Source organism: Benincasa hispida, chromosome 6 (genome assembly GCF_009727055.1).
Source record: "Benincasa hispida cultivar B227 chromosome 6, ASM972705v1, whole genome shotgun sequence".
NCBI lineage: Eukaryota > Viridiplantae > Streptophyta > Magnoliopsida > Cucurbitales > Cucurbitaceae > Benincasa > Benincasa hispida.
The window spans coordinates 4,004,629-4,027,610 of record NC_052354.1 but is presented as its reverse complement, the minus strand read 5'-3'; the positions used below and the strand labels follow the sequence as shown (position 1 = coordinate 4,027,610).

General features: G+C 35.9%; 1 protein-coding gene across 7 annotated transcripts; it reads right to left on the bottom strand.

The window, feature by feature from the left end:
• Positions 1 to 846: 846 nt before the first annotated feature.
• LOC120080481 (disease resistance protein RPV1-like) lies at positions 847 to 22,848 on the bottom strand. 7 transcript variants are annotated; one of them, XM_039035147.1, is made up of 7 exons: positions 22,203 to 22,678; positions 20,197 to 21,286; positions 19,818 to 20,096; positions 19,116 to 19,389; positions 18,295 to 18,326; positions 6,872 to 6,934; positions 847 to 1,303 (listed from the first exon to the last, which is right to left on the bottom strand). In XM_039035147.1, exons 1-6 carry the CDS (start codon positions 22,676 to 22,678, stop codon positions 6,878 to 6,880), a joined length of 2,208 nt encoding a protein of 735 aa, XP_038891075.1. In that variant the 3' UTR covers positions 847 to 1,303; positions 6,872 to 6,877. The 7 variants fall into 7 exon arrangements, with proteins under 7 accessions (XP_038891075.1, XP_038891074.1, XP_038891077.1 ...); XM_039035146.1 differs by having other exon boundaries at positions 847 to 1,277; XM_039035149.1 differs by having other exon boundaries at positions 847 to 1,277; positions 6,872 to 6,928.
• Positions 22,849 to 22,982: the final 134 nt, after the last annotated feature.

Here is a 22,982-nt window from a genome sequence, read left to right as displayed (position 1 = left end):
TATCAGTGATATTGATAGATACTGATAGAAGTCTATCAGTATCAACGTCTACCATTGATAATTCTAAAATTTTGTTATATCTTGTAAATATTTGGTTGATATTTAAAAACAGTTCAAATAAAAACCTTGTTCTTAGTCTCGGATGACAACTGTACTATTTGTTTTTTTATTTCAAAAATACCTTTAAACTTTCAAAAGTTTAATTTATTGCCATCTCTAAAGGGAAATTATTTCAAATGGTAAAATTGTTGAAAATATTTACAAAATATAGCAAATTTTTTGAATTATCAATGATAGATGTTGATAGACACTCATAGACATTTATCAGTGTCTATCAATATCACTAATAGACACTGATAGAAGTATATCAGTATCTATCAACGTTTATCATTGATAATTCTAAAATATGAAAAAATACTCTAAATTTTAAAAGTTGCATTAATATATACCCGTAACCTTCAAAAATAAAAAATAAAAAACTCAATGCCCTCACTATATAATATATGGAAGGAAACCATTAATCTCGACTCCTATAAATTACATCTCTCTCACTTTTTTTTCTCTCTGCCCTATGATTTTCCCATTAATCATCTTTTTCTCTAACTTCTTCGTATTGTCTTATCCCCTTCCTTCATTTTTCAGTCTCTAAAACTTCTTCTGTTTCTTTCTCTCAACTTCTTAAATATTATAATCTTAAGCAAATTTAAGAAGCTCTCTCATTTTTTAGCATGCAAAATAGAAATATAAGAAAAATCAACACCCAAAAAGTCAATTTCTTTGAACTAATTATCTATAGTTGAGGAAAAACCAATTTGAAAATAACACATATATACCCTTAATTGTTTTTGCAATATAAATTTTCTCTTTGTTATTCTCATATGTCCACTTCTCTTATTAATACTCAAACCAACCAAATATGGTGCAAAACTTTAGCTTAAGTATAAAATGCAACAAAATACTACAAAGTTTCAATATCAAAATCTTCTACAAAGTTTCAAAATCAAAATCTACTCTCCAATCAAAGCGGAAGGATGAATTGTCAAAGACAATAGTTCCTCAATGTCGTACTCCTTGGGGTCACCATGCTCCTTCAGATATTTTTGTATCCTTTCGGGTACGGTGCTTTCTATATCACGCAATATCTTGAAAGACTCAAAAACCTCTTTTATCCTCGGGTTAAGATCCTCGTTTTCACAAGGTCATCCCTATACACTTGGTACCAATCTTCTAACCCCGAACCAATCAACAAAGTAATATCATCTTCGATCATTGAAAACCTTCAAAATTTGTCACAACAAACAGACTAATTTGAATAGAAAAATTGATCAACAAAGTCTTCGTCACATGTTTTATTTCTTTTCCCTCCTACTCATGGTCCTCAAAACTATGACGAAAGTTCTTAACGTATCTTTCCTTTTTAGTATTAAACTTACATGATGTACTAACTATTGCTCAACTACTAATGTATAACCTTGTTAAAATGTTCAAACTCTAAGGTCCCTTGGTTTTCCATTATTCTTCTTTCGTTTTGCTATAGCTTATATATATCTTTGATGGAAGGGAGTATAGGTTTAAAGATTGCATGATCGACGAAGGGAAGTAAAATGTATTGAAGAAAAAATAAGGAATGAAATGAGAGAAAATAGAGAAGCGTTAAGCCATAAATAATAAAGGAAGAGAGAAAATAAAAGGTGAGAGAGATGATGTCGTGTATCAAGGTAGTTTTTGTACATATTCTTACAATAAGGATATGTTTTAACATTTTTTTTTATTAAGAGTAATTGCATTTGATATAATTTTTAATAATAATAACTAACTATACAACATCATTTTAAAAAATTGAAAAACAACAAATTCTATCAATTATTAGGTATATTATTGATTGACTTCTACTAATCATATGGTCTATCATTGATAGATCTATTAGTGTTATAGTCTATCACCGATAGACTATTTAAACTTTGCTATATCTACAATTATTATTATTATTATTTTGTATTGTGTTATATGTACTTAATATTTTGCGTTTGATTACTATAATTACAACCATCCCTTTTATTAAAGGTCAAGATAATGCAATTTTCAATAGGCCAGGGATATATTTTAGATTGCGTACGAATGGTTATGAACCATTTATAATATAGAGGATTTCTAAGAGTCCATAACTTACAAAATCCTACTTCTATCCCAAATTATCTCCCGTCCATCAAAACTCTAATAGGCCTCCAATTGTACTGCAATATCAAAGAAGGAAGAATAGGGGTAATATGGAAAAATTGGCAGTTGCGTCAATTAAGGAGGTTGGGGACCACAGCTAAATGACTTTCAATTCTATTGGGAGAAGTTATGATTTAAAAGAAGAAAGAAATGGAAGAGAAGGCATTGAAGAACTGAATATCTTGAGTGAGCGAAGTGAGTTCTCGAGGGTGGGAGTTTGGGTTAGTCTGTTTGTGTAGAAATAGCAGAGGAGTACCATCCATCGCCTACTTCATCTACTAAGCGATCGTGTAGAAGAGTCCAGCAATCGTGTAGTGATAGTATGCGATCATGTAGAGATTGTAAGCGATCGTGTAGTGAACGTAAACAATCGTTTAGTGTTTATAAGTGATTGTGTAGCAAGTGTAAGCAATCATGTAGTTGTTTATTGATATTCATCGTCTAGTAAAGTACAAGTTCATCTTTTAGTTGTTATGTTATACAATCGTGCCATCACACTTTATCAATAAAGACATGTTAAAAGATCAGTTTCCTATCAAATTGGTATTAAAGCAACATCCTGGGCAGCCATGACTTAGAAACGATTTGAGGAAAAACTGGAGTTACTAGATCAGGAGATATCTGGACTCAGAGTTGAAATGCAAAAATTACCAACCATAGAGAAGAATTTGGTGTCGTTAGCAAAGAGCATTGAGCAACTGGGATTGCAAGCAGAGAAACATTAACAAATACTCATTTCGTATATTACGGAAATGGTGAAGGGAAAAACGAAAGTGACGAAAGAGGCAGAAGGGTCGAATAACAATAATGTGTGTGGAACGAATAGTTCAGTTAAGTAGCGGGTGAAGAAACGACTTGCGATCGAAGTAAATTAAAGAAAATAGAAATGTTGGTGTTTAGTGGAAGTGATCCAAATGTGTGGCTACTCAAAGTAGATCGCTATTTTCAGATTCATAAATTGACTGAATCCGAGAAGATGACGGTGGCGGTTGTGAGTTTCGACGGTGCCGCATTAGACTGGCATCGGTCTAAGTAAGGTAGAGAGTCGTTCAAAGATTGGAAAGATCTTAAGCGAAGGATGTTAGTGTGATTCTGATCTTTAAGAGAGGGATGGATTTATGGTAGATTCTTGGCTATCAAACAAGAAACTACTGTAAAAGCATATCGAAATCTGTTTGATATATCGTATTTTCTACCTAACACTTAGACAATTCATCGTAATAGTTTCAACTTTACTTTCTCTCGCACAAGACTCTACTCAAACATTCTTTTCAAACTTTTGACTAAGTGTTTTACCTTTTCTGTCCAAAACGACGCAATGAGGACCTTGCGACCCTCTAAATTTGGGGGCGGAAATGGTCTGAGCAGATACAATCAAGCAGATGCATTCATCTTCAAGTAAATGTGTTCATCTTTAAGTAAATGCGTTCATCTTAAAAAAAAAAAAACTCTGCTATCAGCGCAAGGGGAAAATCCCAACTTGATAAGAGTTAAGTAGTGAAAGGAACCTGCTCGTAGTTGGATGTTTGCATGACATCCGTGGGAGCAAGCCAAAACGAAGGTAGGTTACCAGGATCGACGCAATACAAAAAAAAAGAAAGAAAAAAAAAAGAAAAGAGACAACTCCACTGAATAGCTAAAGTAAAAACTTGGCCAAGGGACAAGAGTTGAAGTTGAGCTTGGTACACAACCGAAGTTGGATGTTCGCATGACACCCGTCGGAGCAAGCCAAAACGAAGAGTGTAACCATGATCAATGATCTCTATGGTAAGACGCAAACCAGGCTATAACATAAAAGGCACATTTCGTTTTTGTTTTAGAAAAAGAAAAAAAAAACATCTTTTCAAAACAAGAAGGGAACTTTGAGCAGAGGTTTGTCTAAGGTAAGACTAAAGTAGAGCATGCTGAAAAAATGTTCAAACGATAGAAGAAACTAGTGATTTTGAGAAATTATGTATAGGAATAGCATTCTGAGTAGCCGATCGGCGGAAAGCAAGGACGAGACTTGAGCTTAATTGCCTTATTAGAGGATATGCTTGAGGACAAGAATATATCTAAATTTAGGGGTGTGATAACTTGTAGAAATACAAGTTTTTTATATCTTCTTACTTAGAATATACGAAAATAGGAAGGAAAAGTTGTGTCAAACATATTAAAATTGGCTTAGAAACGCAAAGATTGTAAAAGTATCGGAAACACACCCGCTAACCACATTGCGATGGTAAAAAGGATGTCCAAATCTTTGTTTTGTAGGTAAAACGTTGCATGTGACGATTGCTCGTGGACAAAAAGAGCAATGCATTTTCGAGGATTTTGTATCACCGCATGCGATGATTGCTCGTGGACAAAAAGAGCAACGCATTCTCTGGGATTATGTATCACCGCATGCGATGATTGCTCGTGGACAAAAAGAGCAATGCATTCTCGGGGATTTCTGAAATTATACAGCTTTTCTGATGTACGACCTAACAAATTGAACGTGGAGTAGAGAGGACATTCCCACCAAGCCTCAACAGGAAAATGTAACTTTTCAGAGTGGGACCACTGGCGCGAGAGGTGCTAAGGTCGATAAATAGCAACATCAACACTCAAGAGGAGGAAGAGAAGAAACACAAGGAAAAAGAGATGAAAACAAGCTCTGTGCAAGGGTCATTCTTCCATCGAGAACTCTTCTGAGAAGGAAGTTCTCCGCCTCATTCCTCCATCACGCCGACAAGCAAAATAGCTCCGATCGGGATCCGTGCCAAGACATTGACACGTTGCTCTCATTTGTTCTTATTTTCCGTTCATCGATTGTTGTTCATTTTCCTATCTTTCATTCATATCTCTGTAACAAATGCTTTATCTTTACCAGTTAATATTATTATCATGTGCATCTTCATCTCTCTGTTCACCCTAACGTATTCATCTTCCATTTCTCTCACCATGAGCAACTAGACCTCCAGGGTGGGAGGGAAGGATTGAGCGAGTAAGTCAATCCATGTTGAAGAAGTCAGCTAAGTTTAGTTAACGTATGCTCAATGGCATCTTCACTTGTGAAAACAGAAGTGAAGATCCTAATCCATCTCTCAAAAGAAGGTTGATAAAATGTGTTAACCAAAGCAAGAAGTATTTGTAGGAATGAAAACAACCTTGCGTTCACAAACGTTCATCCCTAATCAACATAGAGATATGGTGACGCAGGCGATGACCGAGAGGTGTAAGCCAAGGGAAGACGGAACCTTAGTTGCATCCTCAACAGGATTGACAAACTTGTGATGTTCTTTCCCCAAACCCGTTCTCACTCTTATTCTATCCACAAGACTTGCGATCGCATTCTCTCACACACACCTTGCACAACTTCAGATTTATTTACTTGTTTGTTCATTTATAATCGCATTTTACTCTTTACCTATTTATTTATTTATCATCGCATTTTACTTTTCAGCTCATCACAATATTATTTTGATTGCGGTCACATATGTCACATCATTGTCACATTAGCATCGCAAATCCCCGTGTTCGACATCGGATCACTCTGAGAAACTTGCGGTGGAATTATACGTGGTTTCATCGCAAGAAATTTGTGACACGCATAAACTACATGAACGCATTCTACAGTGAATTTTGTAGTATTGCATATATTATCTGGTAGCGTGATTAAGACAACGCATAACACATATATATCATATCATCAATCTTGCGGTGGCATTACATCCACCGCAAATCAACTACCATGGCACATTTTTATAGCCAAACTTAGAAAAAATTTTCATAAAAGTGAAAACATCGCGTTTTGGCGGGATTTTCAATTTACTTTTTTTCTTCGCAATTTACTTTATAGCCAAAAAATCGCTCCGTAATAACCCAAACTAGGCTTTATTCACACTTTTCTCTCAACTTTACTTGCTTTAATTTTATATAATTTAATTTCTCTTGCAACCAATAAACTTCAAATCCCCCTTCCCTCGCTTACTTCGAGCTATATAAACTGCTTGATGGAGAAATTCAAAGGTTTCCAGTGTTCAACTTGTTACTACCACTACTACATATTTGGTCTGGATTTAGGCTACGAAATCTGCTCCAACTAGGTTGCTTAGATTAGCTGACTAGCTTCTTGTGTCTTAGGTTAGTTAGGGTAATCGGGGGCGGGTAATTGCTCATAGACTTCTACCAACGTTATAGTATATTATGAATAGACTTCGAGATTTTGATCTAAATTTGTTATATCTATAATCTTTTTTTTTTTTTTTACATCGTGTTATATTTACTAATATTTTTATCATGATTCCTATATTTTGAATGGTCCTTTTTTAAAAAACTAACCCCAACTTTAGCCCATCTCAAGCCCAAATTTCTCCCCAAAATTCATCAAAATTGTAAATTAACCAAAAAAAAAATAGTTAAATTAATTTCAATCCAATCCCATTAAGGAATTACTAGTGAAATGTAAATCCTAATCTAATTCCAGTAATTAACTCGAATCAACGACACAATCTTCCAACTTAAACCAAATTAAGTAAACGAAGATGAAAACTAAAGTTAAAATTGAATTGATGAAATCAACCAGATACGAAAACATTGAGCATTGTAGTAAAGATATTTGGGAATATGTAATCGATGGACATCTATATATAATCCAAATAATTATATCAAGACAATTTTTATTACTTACAAAAAGTCATTCTCGGAGATTTTCCATGCTAGGAATTCTTGTTGACCTTCGTTTTGCCTGAAACTATTGATATATCAATTAGCAATTATATCATACTATGGAGTATGGACCAAACATAAAAACAATTATATTAGTAAAAATTTAGGCTAAATTATAGAAAAGTATCCTTAAAATTTGTATTTTGCTTAAAAATAACTCTAAACTTTCAAAACTTTTAAAAATACCCTTAAACATCAAAAAAGAAAAAGAAAAAAATATTTCAAATGGTAAAACGGTTGAAAATATTTACAAGATATAACAAAATTTTAGAACTATGAATGATAGACATTGATAGACACTGATAAACATCTATCAGTGTCTATCAATATCTTTAATAGACACTGATGTCTATCAATGTTTCTGATAGACACTGGTATCTATCAATGTCTATCCGCATCTATCATTCATAATTTTAAAATTTTGTTATATTTTATAAATATTTTGGTTCATTTGTCTTTTAAAAATAGTGCAAATAAAAACCCTGTTGTTAGCCTTGGAGGGCAAATGTACTATTTGTTTTTTTTATTTAAAAAATACCATTAAACTTTCAAAAGTTTAATTCATTGCTATCTTTAAAAGGAAATTATTTCAAATAGTAAAACTGTTGAAAATATTTACTAATGATAAAAGTCTATCAGTATCTATCAACGTCTATCATTGATAGTTCTAAAATTTTACCATATTTTATAAATATTTTAATTTATTTTTCTATATTTAAAAACAACTCATCTTTTTTACAACTTTTCGTTAGTTTATGGATGATACTATTAGAACCTCATTAAAAACTACTCTAAATTTAAAAAGTTGCATTAATATATACCCGTAACCTTCAAAAAAAATAAAAATAAAAATTAAATGCCCTTACATCTATATAATATATGGAAGGAAATCATTTATCTGGACTCCTATAAATCACCTCTTTCATTTTTTTTTCTCTCTCTGCTTCAATCTATGGTCTCAGATTTTCCCATCAATCATCTGTTTCTCTTACTTCTTCGTATTGTCTTATCCCCTTCTTTCATTTTCCAGTCTCTAAAACTTCTTCTGTTTCTTTCTCTCAAGTTCTTAAATATTAGAATTTTAAACAAATGTAAGAAGCTCTCTCATTTTTTAGCATGCAAAATAGAAATATAAGAAAAATCAACACTCAAAAAGTCAATTTCTTTAAACTAATTATCTATAGTAAAGGAAAAAATTTGAAAATAACACATAGATACCCTCAATTGTTTTTCCAATATAGAATTTCTCTTTGTTATTCTCATATGTCCACTTCTCTTATTAATACTCAAACCAACCAAATATGGTGAAAAACCTTTAGGTTAAAGTATAAAATGCAACAAAATACTACAAAGTTTCAATATCAAAATCTCTTATAATGTTTCAAAATCAAAATCTACTCTCGATCAAAGCGGGAGGATGAATTGTCAAAGAAAATAAGGACCAATCAACAAAGTAATATCATCTTCGATCATTGAGAACCTTCATAATTTGTCACAACAAATAGACTAATTTGAATAGCAAAATTGATCAACAAAGTCTTCATCACATGTTTTATTTCTTTTCCCTCCTACTCATGGTCCTCAAAACTATGACAAAAGTTCTTAACGTATCTTTCTTTTTTAGTATTAAACTTACATGATATACTAACTACTGCTCAACTACTAACGTACAACCTTGTTAAAATGTTTAAACTCTAAGGTCCCTTGGTTTTCCATTATTCTTCTTTCTTTTCGCTATAGCTTATATATATCTTTGATGAAAGGGAGTATAGTTTTAGAGATTGCATGATCGAAGAAGGGAAGTAAAATGTATTGATGAAAAATATGGAATGAAATCAGAGAAAATGGAAAGAAGAATAGGGGTAATATGGAAAATTGACAGTTGCGTCGGTTAAGGAGGTTGGGGACCATAGTTAAATGACTTTCGATTCTATTGGGAGAAACTCTGATTTAAAAGAAGAAAGAAACGAAAAGAGAAGACATTGAAGAACTGAATATCTTGAGTGAGGGAAGTGAGCTCTCGAAGGTGGAAGTTCGAGTTAGTCTGTTCGTGTAGAAACAGCGGAGGAGTACCATTCATCGCCTACTTCATCTACTAAGTGATCGTGTAGAAGAGCCCTAGTGATCGTATAGTTACGGTAAGCGATCACATAGTGTTTGTAAGCGATCATGTAGTGATAGTATGCAATCGTGTAGAGATTGTAAACGATCGTGTAGTGAATATAAACAATCATTTAGTATTTGTAAGTGATCGCATAGCAAGTGTAAGCGATCGTGTAGTTGTAGATTGACATTCATCGTCTAGTAAAGTACATGTTCATCGTTTAGCTGTTATGTTATACGATCGTGCCATCACACTTTATCAATAAATACATTTTAAAATATTAGTTTCCTATCAAATTGGTATCAAAGCAACAACCTGGGAAGGTGATGACGGACAGAAATGTATGTTATTATAGGCCTTTTATTTAGAATTATGAGGGCTGTTAAGTAGAATATGCAGTTATTGTACTAAGAATTCATTAGAAAGTGAGCTTACGTTGGTCAGCAATGAAAATCTCGGCTAACCCACTATTATGTGTTATTGTGCGTCCAATTATCTACCTTTGTAGCTATTGTAGGAATCGATCGCATGTGGCGAATCTCACCATCGTAGAGGCGATCGCATACGTTCGACGCATGGATGTTACGGCCATTAACTGCATGCGTCCATCGCATAGAGGTTGTGGCTATAGAGTAATAACCGTAATAGAGGGATGAATGCAAGGTTGGTGGAAGGCGATGATACTTCAGAAAATAAGCACGAATGCATACCTCGGGAGTATCAAAAGTTGATGTTGACATTTCACCTACCATGCCATTAGTAGCAAAGATTCAGAGCAGGTCCATCACGCCCTTAGCAGCAGAAATTCAGAGAAGAACCATTAATGCTGTCGGAAATCGGGCACTATAAATAGAAGTCTTAGAGCCCAACTTCAATTCATCTGAGCTTCTGCCTTAGGGCAGATACTTGTGATTCAGACGAAAGCGTGAGAAGATATTCTTGAGAGTTCTTCATCCCTTCAACCATTCCAAGTGACAACCGGAGCTCCGTCGGAGATAGATCTTGAGAGAGACTACTCCTCTGCCCATCCATGGCACCACCGGCAGCCTTGACACACATCTGATGGAAGCAAGACATTGCCCATCTGGCCCTCCATACCTCTTCTATCTCTGTATTGTATTACATTGTGGCTTAAGAGATTAATACATGTTGTGATCAATACATTTCTTTATCTTCTTTGATTCTGACTTCGTTTATCTCTTCTTATCATCCTTTACATTCATTGCCCAAATAAGTAAGATTGCTAGAGTATCGCATACTTAATCATACGGCATAGGCATATGAAGCATGTAGCAAACCACCAAGAGGTGTGGGTTGCATGGGTATTGTGAGAAAATCCTATTTACTTAATGTTAGGCTATGGAAACGCTTGTCTATGAGAAGAATCAACAGCGACTAACGGCCCGAGAGGGTAAGTAGTTGAGCGCATTAAACAAAGTAAGCAGTGTCCCTAGGGATAAGAATAATCTTATGTCAACCATGCTTTATGTGATTACCTTGTCTTATGAGTGCATCATTCATCAATTAGGCATACTTGAGAGAGTAGTCTAAAAACCAAATCTAGGCTTGAGAGAGTCAGATTGGAATGCATAAGCAAGAATAGAAGCTTAAGAAGAGGGTCAGATTGCTATTACACTGCATATGCACCTTATAGATAGGATATGAAAGTATGTAGTCACATCGTATGCGTCCAGAAGCAGGATATGGTGGTATGCGGTCATCTCGTTTATGTGTGGGAGCACGTGAGCAAAAATAGAGACTTAGACATATGTCCTCTCGACACTATTGCATATACATCGCATGCATCTTCGTCAAGTGTGTATAGCATAATCGCATAGCTTACATTGGCTGGGGTTATCCTTGCGATCAAGCTTATTGATGCGGTGAAGTCTTCCCCGCCATTTTATCTATTTTCCCATACATCTTATTACGCATTAACAGTTGTCGTGTCTCTACCTCTCATAGTCATACTTCCGTTGCTTAATCTGTTTAGTTAGGAGTAGGAGTAGCGCATAACTCTTAACTTCAATATTCTTTTATTCTTCGCCGCAACACATTACTCCATGAAATTTAGCTATGAGTCCCTAAGTTAAACATCGGATCACCCCGAGAAACTTGCAATCTCGTTATACTTGGCGAGAGAGTAAGAAAACTTGTGGCAGGAACGCATGGTCATCGCATAGATTTTTAGATGCATATTGCATATCCCATAGCCCAACGTATGACCAGCGACGCATGGAGAACGAACGATAAACGCATATTTATTTACTCCATTTCCCACGCACTAGCAAGCATGGCTCATAAACTAATTGAGGAAAAGCTAGAGTTACTAGGCCAGGAGATATCTGGACTCAGAGTCGAAATGCAGAAATTACCAACCATAGAGGAGAATTTGGTGTCGTTAGCGAAGAGCATTGAGCGATTGGGATTGCAAGTAGAGAAACATCAACAACCGAGAGGGGCCGAGCACGGAGAGTTCCCCTACCACCAGACCTGAGGTGGCACTCCTAGTACCTTCGACAGAAAACGAACTAAAATTGAAAGACGATAAGGAGGTATTTGGGAGTATTTTGAGCGATTTAGAATGAGAGGGGGGTTACCAGAAGCCGGAGTTATGAACCAGCTCCTACCGTCAGGGGAGGAGTTGGCAGTGGCTTCGCGGAGAATGGCCCTGGCCGTTTCGGATCCTAAGGAGACTGTCCCAACAGACTCCAATGAGGAACCCATCAGGATTGTTTTGGAGGTTGTAGAGGCGAAGAAGCAACCGGGGATGGATGATGAGAAGAAGAAGAGAAAAAGTGAAGAAAAACGGGCGGAAGACGATGAAGTCGCCCGACTAAAAAAGGAGAAGAAAGAAAAGAAGAGAAGTGAAAGAAAACAATGCAGGCAAGAAGAGAAGCGCTTTAAGAAAGAGGAAGAAAGGAGAAAACGGGAGAAAAGTTTAGATTTTGACGGAGAATCAACCACTGCAAGGGTGGAAGAGGGGATGTCAGCGCAAGCTAGAACATCGACGCAACTACTAGCTTCATCGCCACGTACCAAATTAGTTACATCTGAAGATAGAGAAGACCCTGGCGTCACCTCTCTGATGCGATGTCGTAAGGAGAATGCGCCACAAGGGTCCACAAGTGACCCATCATTCTTTCAACGCATAGCAAAAGAGAATTAGAGGAGAAGATAGAGAAAATGTCATGTGCGAACCAAATCATCGCATCAGGCGATTTGGCCAGAAAACTTCACGATGAGGCGGTTCACCATGACAATGCAAGGGTGGAAGAAGAAGAAAGAAGAAGGATCGAGGATGAGCAGCGCATTATGCTTGCCTCAGAGCAATTTGAAAAAGAAATGAGAGAAGAAGAAGAAGTGGAAAAGAAGGAGAAGGAGGAAAAGGAGAGACGCCACAAAGCAAATGTTTAGCGCTTCATAGAGAGGAAGAGAAAAGAAGTGGAAGAATGGGAAAAGAAAAAATAGGAGCAACGCAAGGCGAGGGAACACAAACAAAGACAAAAATCCCGCCTTGCATTTGCTCAAGAAAAGGGCAAAGCGAAAGTGGAGAGCAACGCGCTTGCATCGACTAGGAGGCACCTAGCAACCAAAAAGGAAAATGACGATCTGTGGATGGAAATGGGCTTCTTTCCTGCGTCGATGCCATTACCAGATCTTATCACCAGCATTGTGGTGGAACATGGGTGGGAAAATTTCTGTCAGTGTCCATCCATCGTAATTCTACGGTAGTGAAGGCCTTCTACCATGGCCAGCTCCATGACACCGAAGATGCGGTGATCATCGAAGGGAGGGTAGTGTCGTTCAGTGCAAAGGACATCAATGAGCTTTGTCAGTTGAAGACTTTCCCGGAAGCACCGGGTAACAAGCTGATTGATGATCCTGAAGAAGAGCATATGGAGGATGCGCTAAAAGTATTAACGCAATCGGGCACCAAGTGGTCGGTGTCATTAATAGGCATAAGGACCCTCGCCTCCAACAGGCTACTGCCAGAAGCACGACTTTGGGTCTATTTGGTGAAAAGGTGACTCATCCCAACAACACATGACAAAACAATTTCAAGGGATCGAGTTATGGCCGCATACTGCATAGCGCGCGACATTCCGATCGATGTGGGCCAGCTCATTGCGAAGTAGATTCGGTTTTGTTGGCCGTGTAAGAGGTCAATACTTCTTCCCATGGACAATTTCAAGCCTACGCTTATCTGTAGGCGAGGGCATTGACGAAAAGCCCATGCCTGAAGTTCATGACGAAGAGCCCATGCCTGAAGCACACGAAGATCTCGAGAATGCTTCTCAAGGATTCACCGCATTGCCCCTAGCTTCCAAGAAAAAGGCCCCTCATTGATTTAAATGCACTACAACCACAAGGACCAAAGAAGTAGCGCCACAATGATAAAAGAAAGGAAATCGTCCAAGGCAGTTTGTCGCAGAAGCAAACTAATTTACCCTTGGACCCTTTTTTCTTTAATCATTCGCCCACCAAGCCCGCAAAATGAGCCCCTTTCTCCTCTTCTCGAAAAATTCACAAACCTCCTCCTTACCCCCGACTCCAATCCCTAGTAGCGTCCCCCCGCCATCCATCTCCACCTCACTTTTCACCCCCATCGCCACATGTTGATGACCCACACGGTTTAGGAGCAGGCCCTTCCACTCAATCTCAAACCGATGCTGGTGAAACATCGATGGCGCAACCTACCACCTCATCCCTTGCTGCTACCTTAGAAGATATGCGGGTCTTCTTATCTCAAGAGCTCACCTTCTTCTGCCATTCATTAACGAAGTTGTGAGAGAGCAACACAATGTTGCAACAGGCGATGATCAATATTCAACGCAACATTTTTACCATTCGCCTAAATCTACGACAGATGGCCGAGCACAACCATGAGTACTTCAATTTCTTAACTGCATATCTACATGGTCCCATGGTGCCTCCACTTCTACAGCAACCTCTGCAATTTCATGAACCGCCATAAAGAGCTCCTTTGTAACATCCTCCTCACCGAGAGCCCCCACTGCAACTCTAAATTTAGGGGTGTACCACCTTCTCCACAATTTTGCATTTTTTTGCGGCCATTCATTTGTTATAGATAGCTATACCTTGTATTCTTTTGTACATACTAACAATTTTGTGTTACGATAATTATAATTCTTTGTGTACTTAGACAAATTTTATACAACTAAGTAATCATTCTTTCCTTATACGTTGGCCTCTTTACTTTTATCATCCTTTGTCAATTTATTGCGGTAATTCTTTTCTTTTCTTTTGCGTTGTTTATTTGTACTGCCATGATGAGTAGTATACATACCCTTAGCAAAATTTCTTTATACAGTGCATTTTCTGCCTAACACTTAGACAATTCATCGCAATAGCTCTACTTTACCTTCTCTATTACAAGATTCTGCTCAAACATTCTTTTCAAAATGTTTACTAAGTGTTTTGTCTTTTCTATCCAAAACAACGCAATGAGGACCTTGCGCATCTTCAAATTTGGGGGTGGGGAAGGTCTGAGACGATGCGGTCATATCAGGCAAATGCGTACATAAACAAAAAAAAAAAAAAAAAGAAGAAGAAACAGAGAGAAAATAAGAATAAGAAAGACAACTCCACTGACAAGCAAAAGTAAAACTTGGATGAGGATCAAGAGTTGAAGTTGAGCTTGGTACACAACCGAAGTTGGATGCTTGCATGACACCCGTGGGAGCAAGCCAAAAGGAAGGGTGTAACCATGATCAACGTTCTCTATAGAATGACGTAAACCAAGCCACCGTATAAAAGACGCACTTCGTTGTTTCCACAATAAGAGGTAAAACATTCTTTTCAAAACAAGAAGAGAACTTTGGGCAGAGGTTTGTCTTAGACAAGAATAGAGTAGAGCATGTTGAAGAAATGTCAAAGGACAGAAGGAACTTGTAGGTTTGAGAAATTATGTAGAGGTGAGCATCCGGAGTAGCCGATCAACGCAAAGTTAGGATAGAAAATGAGTTGAATTGCCTTAGTCGAGGACATGCTTGAAGACAAGCATATATCTAAATTTAGGAGTATGATAACTTGTAGAAATACAAGTTATTTATACTGTTTTATTTAGATTATGCAGTAAAAAGAAGGAAAAGTTGCGTCGACCGTATAGAAATTGGCTTAGAAACGCGAAAATTGTAAAGTGTCGTAATCACACCCGCTAACCCCATTGTGATGGCAAAATGGAATGTCCAAGTCTTTCTTTTGTAGAAAACAAGTCACCGCATGCGATAATCACTCGAGGACAAAAATGAACAATGCATCCATATTGCAGGCGACAATCGATCAAGAACGAAAAAGAACAACGCAATTGCAACGCATGCGACGATCGATCATGGACTCAAACGATCAACGCATTTCCACCGCATGCAGTGATCAATAAAAGATCAAAACAATTACACTGCATGCGGCGATCGATCGAAGATGTAAAGAGCAACGAATTCGCAAGGACTTCTAACATTGTATAGCATTTCTGTTGTACGATTCTGACAAATTGAATGTAGAGCAGAGCGGACGTTTCCACTATGCCATGGCAGGAATTATCAGTTTTTTAGAGCGGGACCACTAATGCAGAAGAAGCCAAGGTCTATAAATAGATTCATCAAATTTGAAGAAAGAAGGCTGGTCTGAAGAGACAATTTAGAGAAAATCTGGGAGAAAGATGAGACAAGACTGAGAGGTAAGTCTTTGGAGCAAGAAACTATTTCTATTCCCGAAGAAGAAGCTCTATGCCAAAGGTCACTTCTACCTGGAATGCAAGCCTGAGAGGGAAGCATCCCACTCCATTTCTACCACACATCGGCAAGCTAATCGTCTCCAATTGGGATCCGTTTCAAGATAATGACACTCTTTCCATATTTGTTCTTATTTTCTATTCATCTACTGTGTTCATCTCTAATCTTTCATTCACTATCTGTAACAAACGTTGATCTCTAGATTTTAATATCATTATCAGATTTATCATCATCTCTCTGTTCGTTTCCATACATTCATCATGTGTAACTAATCCTAAGGGGAAGAATGCGATAACTAAAGTGAGAAGTATTTCCAGAGATTGAAACAACCTTGCGTTTATCACGTTCATCCCTGTTTCACCATAGACATATGGGAACGTGGCTGATCACTGAAAGGTATAAGCCAAGGGAAAGCGGAACCTTAGTTGCGTCCTCAACAAGATTGACGAATTTACGATGTCCTTTCCCTCAACCCATTCTCTTTCTGACATATTTCACAAGACTTGCCACCACATTCATCAGATATTTTTGCACATCTTCACAGCAGTCCTCACCCTATATATTTAATTGTTTATTCATTTATTTTATCACCGCAATTTACTTATCACCGCATTTTATCTACCATCGAATTTTACTATTTACTGCAATTTACTCTTTACTGCATTTTACATTTTTGCAAACCCAATTCATTAATCTTTATGTTTAACTGGTCACATATACCACATTAGTATCGCATTAATCACAACAATCCTCGTGTTCGACCTCAGAGCACTTTGAGAAACTTGCGTTGGAATTATACTTGTTTACAGCGTAAGAAAACTTGTGACACACATTATACGAACACATACTATAAAAATATTTAAGCATCACCACATACATCATTTAGAACGTAGTATCACATAATATTATTGTCGCAAAGCGCATACATAAACATACATAGACGTACGTCGTCAGTAACCTGACTAGTTGTATGACGACAATATGACAAAGCGATTTAATTTTCGGTCATCATTGCACTATGAATGCAAATTGGACCAACAAATACGAGACAAGGATGCTGCACTATGTGTACTTAAGGAGCATTTAAGGGTGGCTCAAGAGAAAATGAAGAAATTTGTGGATAGGAAGCGAAAGGATATAGAATTTCAAGTCGGAGAGTGGGTATGGCTGAAGTTACGTCCCTATCGCCGGATCTCGGTTCAACAAAAGCGATATGTCAAATTGTCTCCCAAGTATTATGGCCCATATTAAGTTATTGACAGGGTGGGATTGGTAGCTTACAAATTAGAGCTTCCATCAACAGTGTCAATCCATCCAGTTTTTCATGTTTCGCAACTCAACAAGTTGATTGGACAGCCAGAAAGGAAGTCATCTGTAGATCCTTTAGTCAATGAAAATCATTCCTGGTTACTTGAACCAGAGGCTGTATTGGGCTCTCGACCTTGGTTGTCGCATCGGGGGCGTGAGGTTTTGATGAAATGGAAAGGGCTGCCAAAGCATGAGGTGATTTGGGAGGTGTTGGATGATTTTCAGAATTAGTTCCCAGAATTTTACCTTGAGGACAAGGTAAAGGTGGATGAGCGAGATAATGATAGGCCTCCAATTGTACTGCAATATCAAAGAAGGGAGAATAGGGGTAATATGAGAAAATTGACAATTGCGTCGGTTAAGGAGGTTGGGGACCACAGTTAAACGACTTTCAATTCTGTTGGAGAAGTTCTGATTTAAAAGAAGAAAGAAACAGAAAGATAAGGTATTGAAGAAATGAATATCTTGAGTGAGGGAAGTGAGCTCTCGAGGGTGGGGTTCGGGTTAGTCTGTCCGTGTAGAAACAACGGAGGAGTACCATTCATCGCCTACTTCATCTACTAAGCGATCGTGTAGAAGAGTCTCAGCAATCGTGTAGTTGTGGTAAGCTACTGCGTAGTGTTTGTAAGCGATCACATAGTGATAGTAAGCGATCGTGTAGTGATAGTAAGCGATCGTGTAGAGATTGTAAGCGATTGTGTAGTGAATGTAAACGATCGTTTAGTGTTTGTAAGCGATCACTTACACGTGTAGTTGTTGATTGACATTCATCGTCTAGTAAAGTACATGTTCATCGTTTAGCTGTTATGTTGTTCAATCGTGTTATCACACTTTATCAATAAATACATTTTAAAAGATCAATTTCCTATCAAACTCCCGCCTCAACCTAAACTCATCTGAACTTATTGTTTAACAACACAACCTCTACAAGATATTCCTTTTATGCATATATCATAATTCCCTCTACCTTAATGTTAGAACCTATTTTGAGAAAAAGAAGAAAACTATCATTCGTTCTTTAGATTACTACTAAAATAAGAAATTGGAGATTATTTGAATCTACAACTTATAAAGAAGATTAGTAATATCTTGAACGATGGAACTACATCTACTAAATCAACTACTATCATCTTTCTTTCTACTACCACAATAATTACGTTTTAATTATCAAATTAATTTTAAACAATAAATAGCGGATAAGAGTAAATAGGTGCTTACAAGTTGGAAGACGTTTTGAAAGTGCTCCAAACCTGGTTACCAAAACATATTATAAAATGAAGTTGATAATATTAGAAAGAAAAGGAATAATCGTAGGAAATTATCATAATAGATGTTATATATTGTCGAAGAAATTGATACAAAAAGAATAGAGACAATTATTGAAAGAAAGAAAGTATTGTTAAGTATACATATGGACACTTTTGGTAGAGAACTTTTTCACTCTCTCAATACTCACAAACTGATTTTTCTTCAATCATTCTAAATTTCTCAAAAGTTTCATAACTTTCTAAACATGTTTCTTTCATAGCTTACCATGTGAGAATATTCCTCATATTTATATAACTGGGATCCATGAAGAAAATGGATTAGTTTAGGTTCTTTTTGGATCTATAATATCTTAAGGCATATATTTCTCTGAGTACATCCATATATAAAGGAATTCTCAAATTCATTAGAGCCTAAAGAACGGATTAGAACTTTCTAAATCATTTCTTTTGAAATACTTATTCATAATTTACGCACTTCAAAATCCTTTCTTTTGAGATTTTTCAAATTATTATTATTATTATAGTTTAACACGATTCCACCTTAGCCTAATCTTGATAGTTGTTAACCGAAATATTGATTGAGGGACCAAAATCGTCCAACATTTTTTCTTGAGATATGTTGACGATTTTTTTGTGCAATTTTAAAATTTAAGGACTCAACTCAACTTCAAAGATTAAAAGTGTAATTTACCAAAAATTTAAACCTAGATGTTGGATAAAAGGAATAATTCAATTTACCACAATGTAAAATTAGTAAAAATTAGTAAATACCTTTTTGATCGAGACACTCAAGACCTGAGCCAGCCAAATTTAATGTTGTGAGGCTCTTGCAGCTTTGAATTGATGGAAGGCTTTTGAGATTAATACAACATGTTAGATCCAACAATGTCAAACGATTGAGACGACTAATAGAAGAATCAATCTTCCACAATCTTGTACAATTACTTAGAACCAAACTTTCAAGATTTGGAACCTTTGTAAAATTAGGAGTCTCTCGCAAATTCTTTGAATCACTAACATTGATAAGCTTCAATTTCTCAAATCCCTGTCACCAAAACATAGCTCAGGTGCATCTTTTGAGATATTACTACTTCTTAACAATACAATTACATTAGATTTGAGTACTACTTTGGTCTTTGTATTTTTGCGTTCATTTTGGTCTTGATACTTCCGACTTTGATTCATTTGGACCTTGAAAATGACAATTTTGATTGTTGAAAAAAATAAAAATACAGAAACGGTTACTTTTTAATAGATTAAGGATAAAAAAATGAATATTTTCAAAGTATAAATTCCCAAATGACAATTTTTACTGTCCCAGTGCACGTCTTGACCCTTTCTCTTCTAGTAACTTGTTTTAAGAAAAAGTATAATAACCTAAATGAACTAAGTCAAAAGTATATAGACCAAAGTAGTATTTGATCGTGAACATTTAAGAAATGGTTTTTTTCAGTAATTTTTGGATGTACTAACCTTTTGTCCATTCCAAAGTTGCCTAGTTTGACTAAGAGGCAAGAGAAGTTGAAATAAATATCTCGAGTCAAAACGTAATGGCAAACATTCTGAGGGATAACTATGCCAATTGAGCAATCGCAGTTGTTTTGAGAGATGTGTGAAGTCTCCAATCACCTTCACATTGCTAATTTGCAATATTTTTAAACATGTCATATCTTCAAAAACCTTACCCTCCAACTCTACTTCATCTTGCTTCTCTTCCATTTCCAACACTATGCCTTTAATGTCCCTTACTCTCTGGAAATAAAAAAATATTATTCAAAACAAAAAAAGGGAAAGAAATTAACTTATATATCTTTTTAAAAAAAGAAAATCAATATACATATTTTAGTCTTACATGTCGTTGATCAAATGCATCAATGGCGTCTTTTGGAAGCCAAATCCTACTTCGTTTATCAGCTCCACGTTCAATTTCTTGACCCATAGCTTGAATGCAATTAGGCATAAATATTGTGTTGTCACGTCTAACTTCAATAAGACATCTATCTTCCAATAATTTTAATTCGCTATGAGGTCTATAATCAAAACTCTTAAGTATTTCAATCACTTTCTCTTTCTTCTTCCCATTGAAGAAACATGCCAAATCAAGAAAAACTTCTTGGCTTGTCTTTCCTAGATCATCAAAACTTATCTTTAATGTCTTGAATAGATGTTTATTCATGTAATCTTTCTCAAGACTCTTCAATTCTTCCTTCCATATATCTATACCTTTATCATACAAAGACAATCCAATTTGTATCAAAGCTTGTGGATGTCCTTTAACCCTTTCTACAATCTCCTTAGACAAATCCTCAAAATTCCTATTGGGAAACTCAGATCCAAAGGCATGTTTGCAAAAGAGTGACATGGCACTTTCATAATCAAGAAACTCCACATTGTATTCTACCATTATATCTCTGTAATTAGGTTGACGAAGAACATCTCTGTTTCTAGTTGTAATGATGATTTTGGACCCTTGACCAAACCAAATGGGACTTCCAACTAACATTTCTAGTTGACTTATTTCTTTCACCCCATCAAGAGCAATAAAAACCTTTTTACCTTTCAAATAACTTTCAATCATTCTTGCTCCTTCATTCTCATTGTTTATCACAATGTCCTTTGTTCGAAGAAGTTGGGAAAGAAGTTGCTGTTGAAGTGAGACTAAAGTGCGTTCATAAATGCGAAGAAAACAATGATTTTTTCCAAACTTATTTGCAACTTTATCGTAAAAAACTTCAGCGATGGTTGTTTTACCAATTCCACCCATCCCTGTTATCCCTACAAAACGTACATCATTCGATTCCAAATCAATTAGCTCATCCATCTTGGATAACCGACGTTCCATATCAACTAACCTATCCACCTTGTCTGAAGCTACTAACATTTGATGATTCAAAATATCAAGCAATTGCTTTGTGATTTTGCCAATGCTAGCCACTTCAACGCTGCATATTCAATCATATAACATCAAAGGGTAATATTGTCAATTAAAATTTATATTTTAGGAGTTTATTAACATTTTCAAATTGGTTAAGTAACTTATTAGACACAAATTTTAAAGTTCATGTTAAAAATGCACGTAACACATGCATACACTTGTTACCAGCTTACAATGCCACGAGTCTCAACTAAACTTTACTATTTTGTGTGATGAAAAATTATCAAACAAACAAAAGAAATACAGAAGAAATGTTCCAGAAAGAAGATTGACACCAATGATTTGAAAAGAGTCTACATCCACTGTGCAAACGAGTAGCTCAAATTCTTTATTCAGCATGTTCAAAGGCTAAATTACAAAGATACGTCTCACTCTATCACTCGATTAAATTTCAAAATCGCCTTTTAAATGTGGATCTGGAGCTATTTATATAAGATGAACTAAGGGTATATTTGGTTTAACTTTATAAATGTTTAATTTTGAACATAAGTAATTTTAGAAAAAAAAAAATTGAAATATTTGGTAACCAATCAAAATAGAGTTCTTGAAACCTTTTCAAAGTGTATTTTAAACTTTTTTTATTGAAAAAGTTCAAATAAAAATGATTTTGAAAAATTTTCACAGATAGAAAAAATGTCAAATTATTTACAAAAATAACAAAAAAAAAAAAAAAACACGGATAGACACTCATTGACTTCTATCAACATCTATCATATGATATCAATAATAGACTTCTATCAATTTCTATCACTAGTAGACAATTATAGACTTCAATAATAAAAGAAGATTAAGTTTTGCCATCTTGTATGCATAGTTGTCCTTATTTTTCTATTTTCGAAAATCCGCAAATGATTTTCTTAAAAAAAAAATTAATCGATCCAAACAGATCCTAAACAGAAGATGATACGTTGAAATTACATCACCTATCTTTCGTTACAACTACTCCAGAGAGATCACCGACTTTTGTCAAAGCTCTCCGCCATTGTTGAACCTCCTTCATGTATTTATCTCTTTCCATATTGTTGAGTTCTTGAAGAATTTCTTCGTGTTTGCGGAAGCTTTTTTTGAAGCATCCTAATTGATGTCGAACGTCACGAGGATTAACGTGGTAAAATACGGGAATGACTCGATGCTTCTGTACAGCCATACAATCGATTATCTTCACCAATTCTCTCAAGCACCACTTTGAAGAAGCATAGTTTTCTGATAAAACAACGATGAAAGACCATGATTTTTCAATTGCTCTAATAAGTTTTTCACTAAGACTGTCTCCAATCAAGAGTTTCTTATCATCCATAAAAGTGGATATTCCTAATTCAACCAACTCCTTGTACAAATGCCCCGTGAACGTGTTACGAGTATCTTTGCCTCTAAAACTTATGAAAATATCAAAACTCATCTTCAATCAATGAATTTGATGATGAAGCTTCAATAAATGGCAGGTAGAACAACCTGAAGAAGGAAATGAAAAATAATTGAGGAATATCAGTACCTTCCTTCTATAATTCACAAAGACAATAAGGCTGAGACCCAAGTAAACTATACCTTATCTCTCCAGCCACCACCAATAATTATAATAGTGATAGTGATAATGATATGATAGTAATAATAATAATAGTAAGCTATAGACTATTTCATCCGACAAGGTCATGATGTCGATGCTTATAATTAATTGGTAGTAGCTGGAATTTTCAGACTTGGTC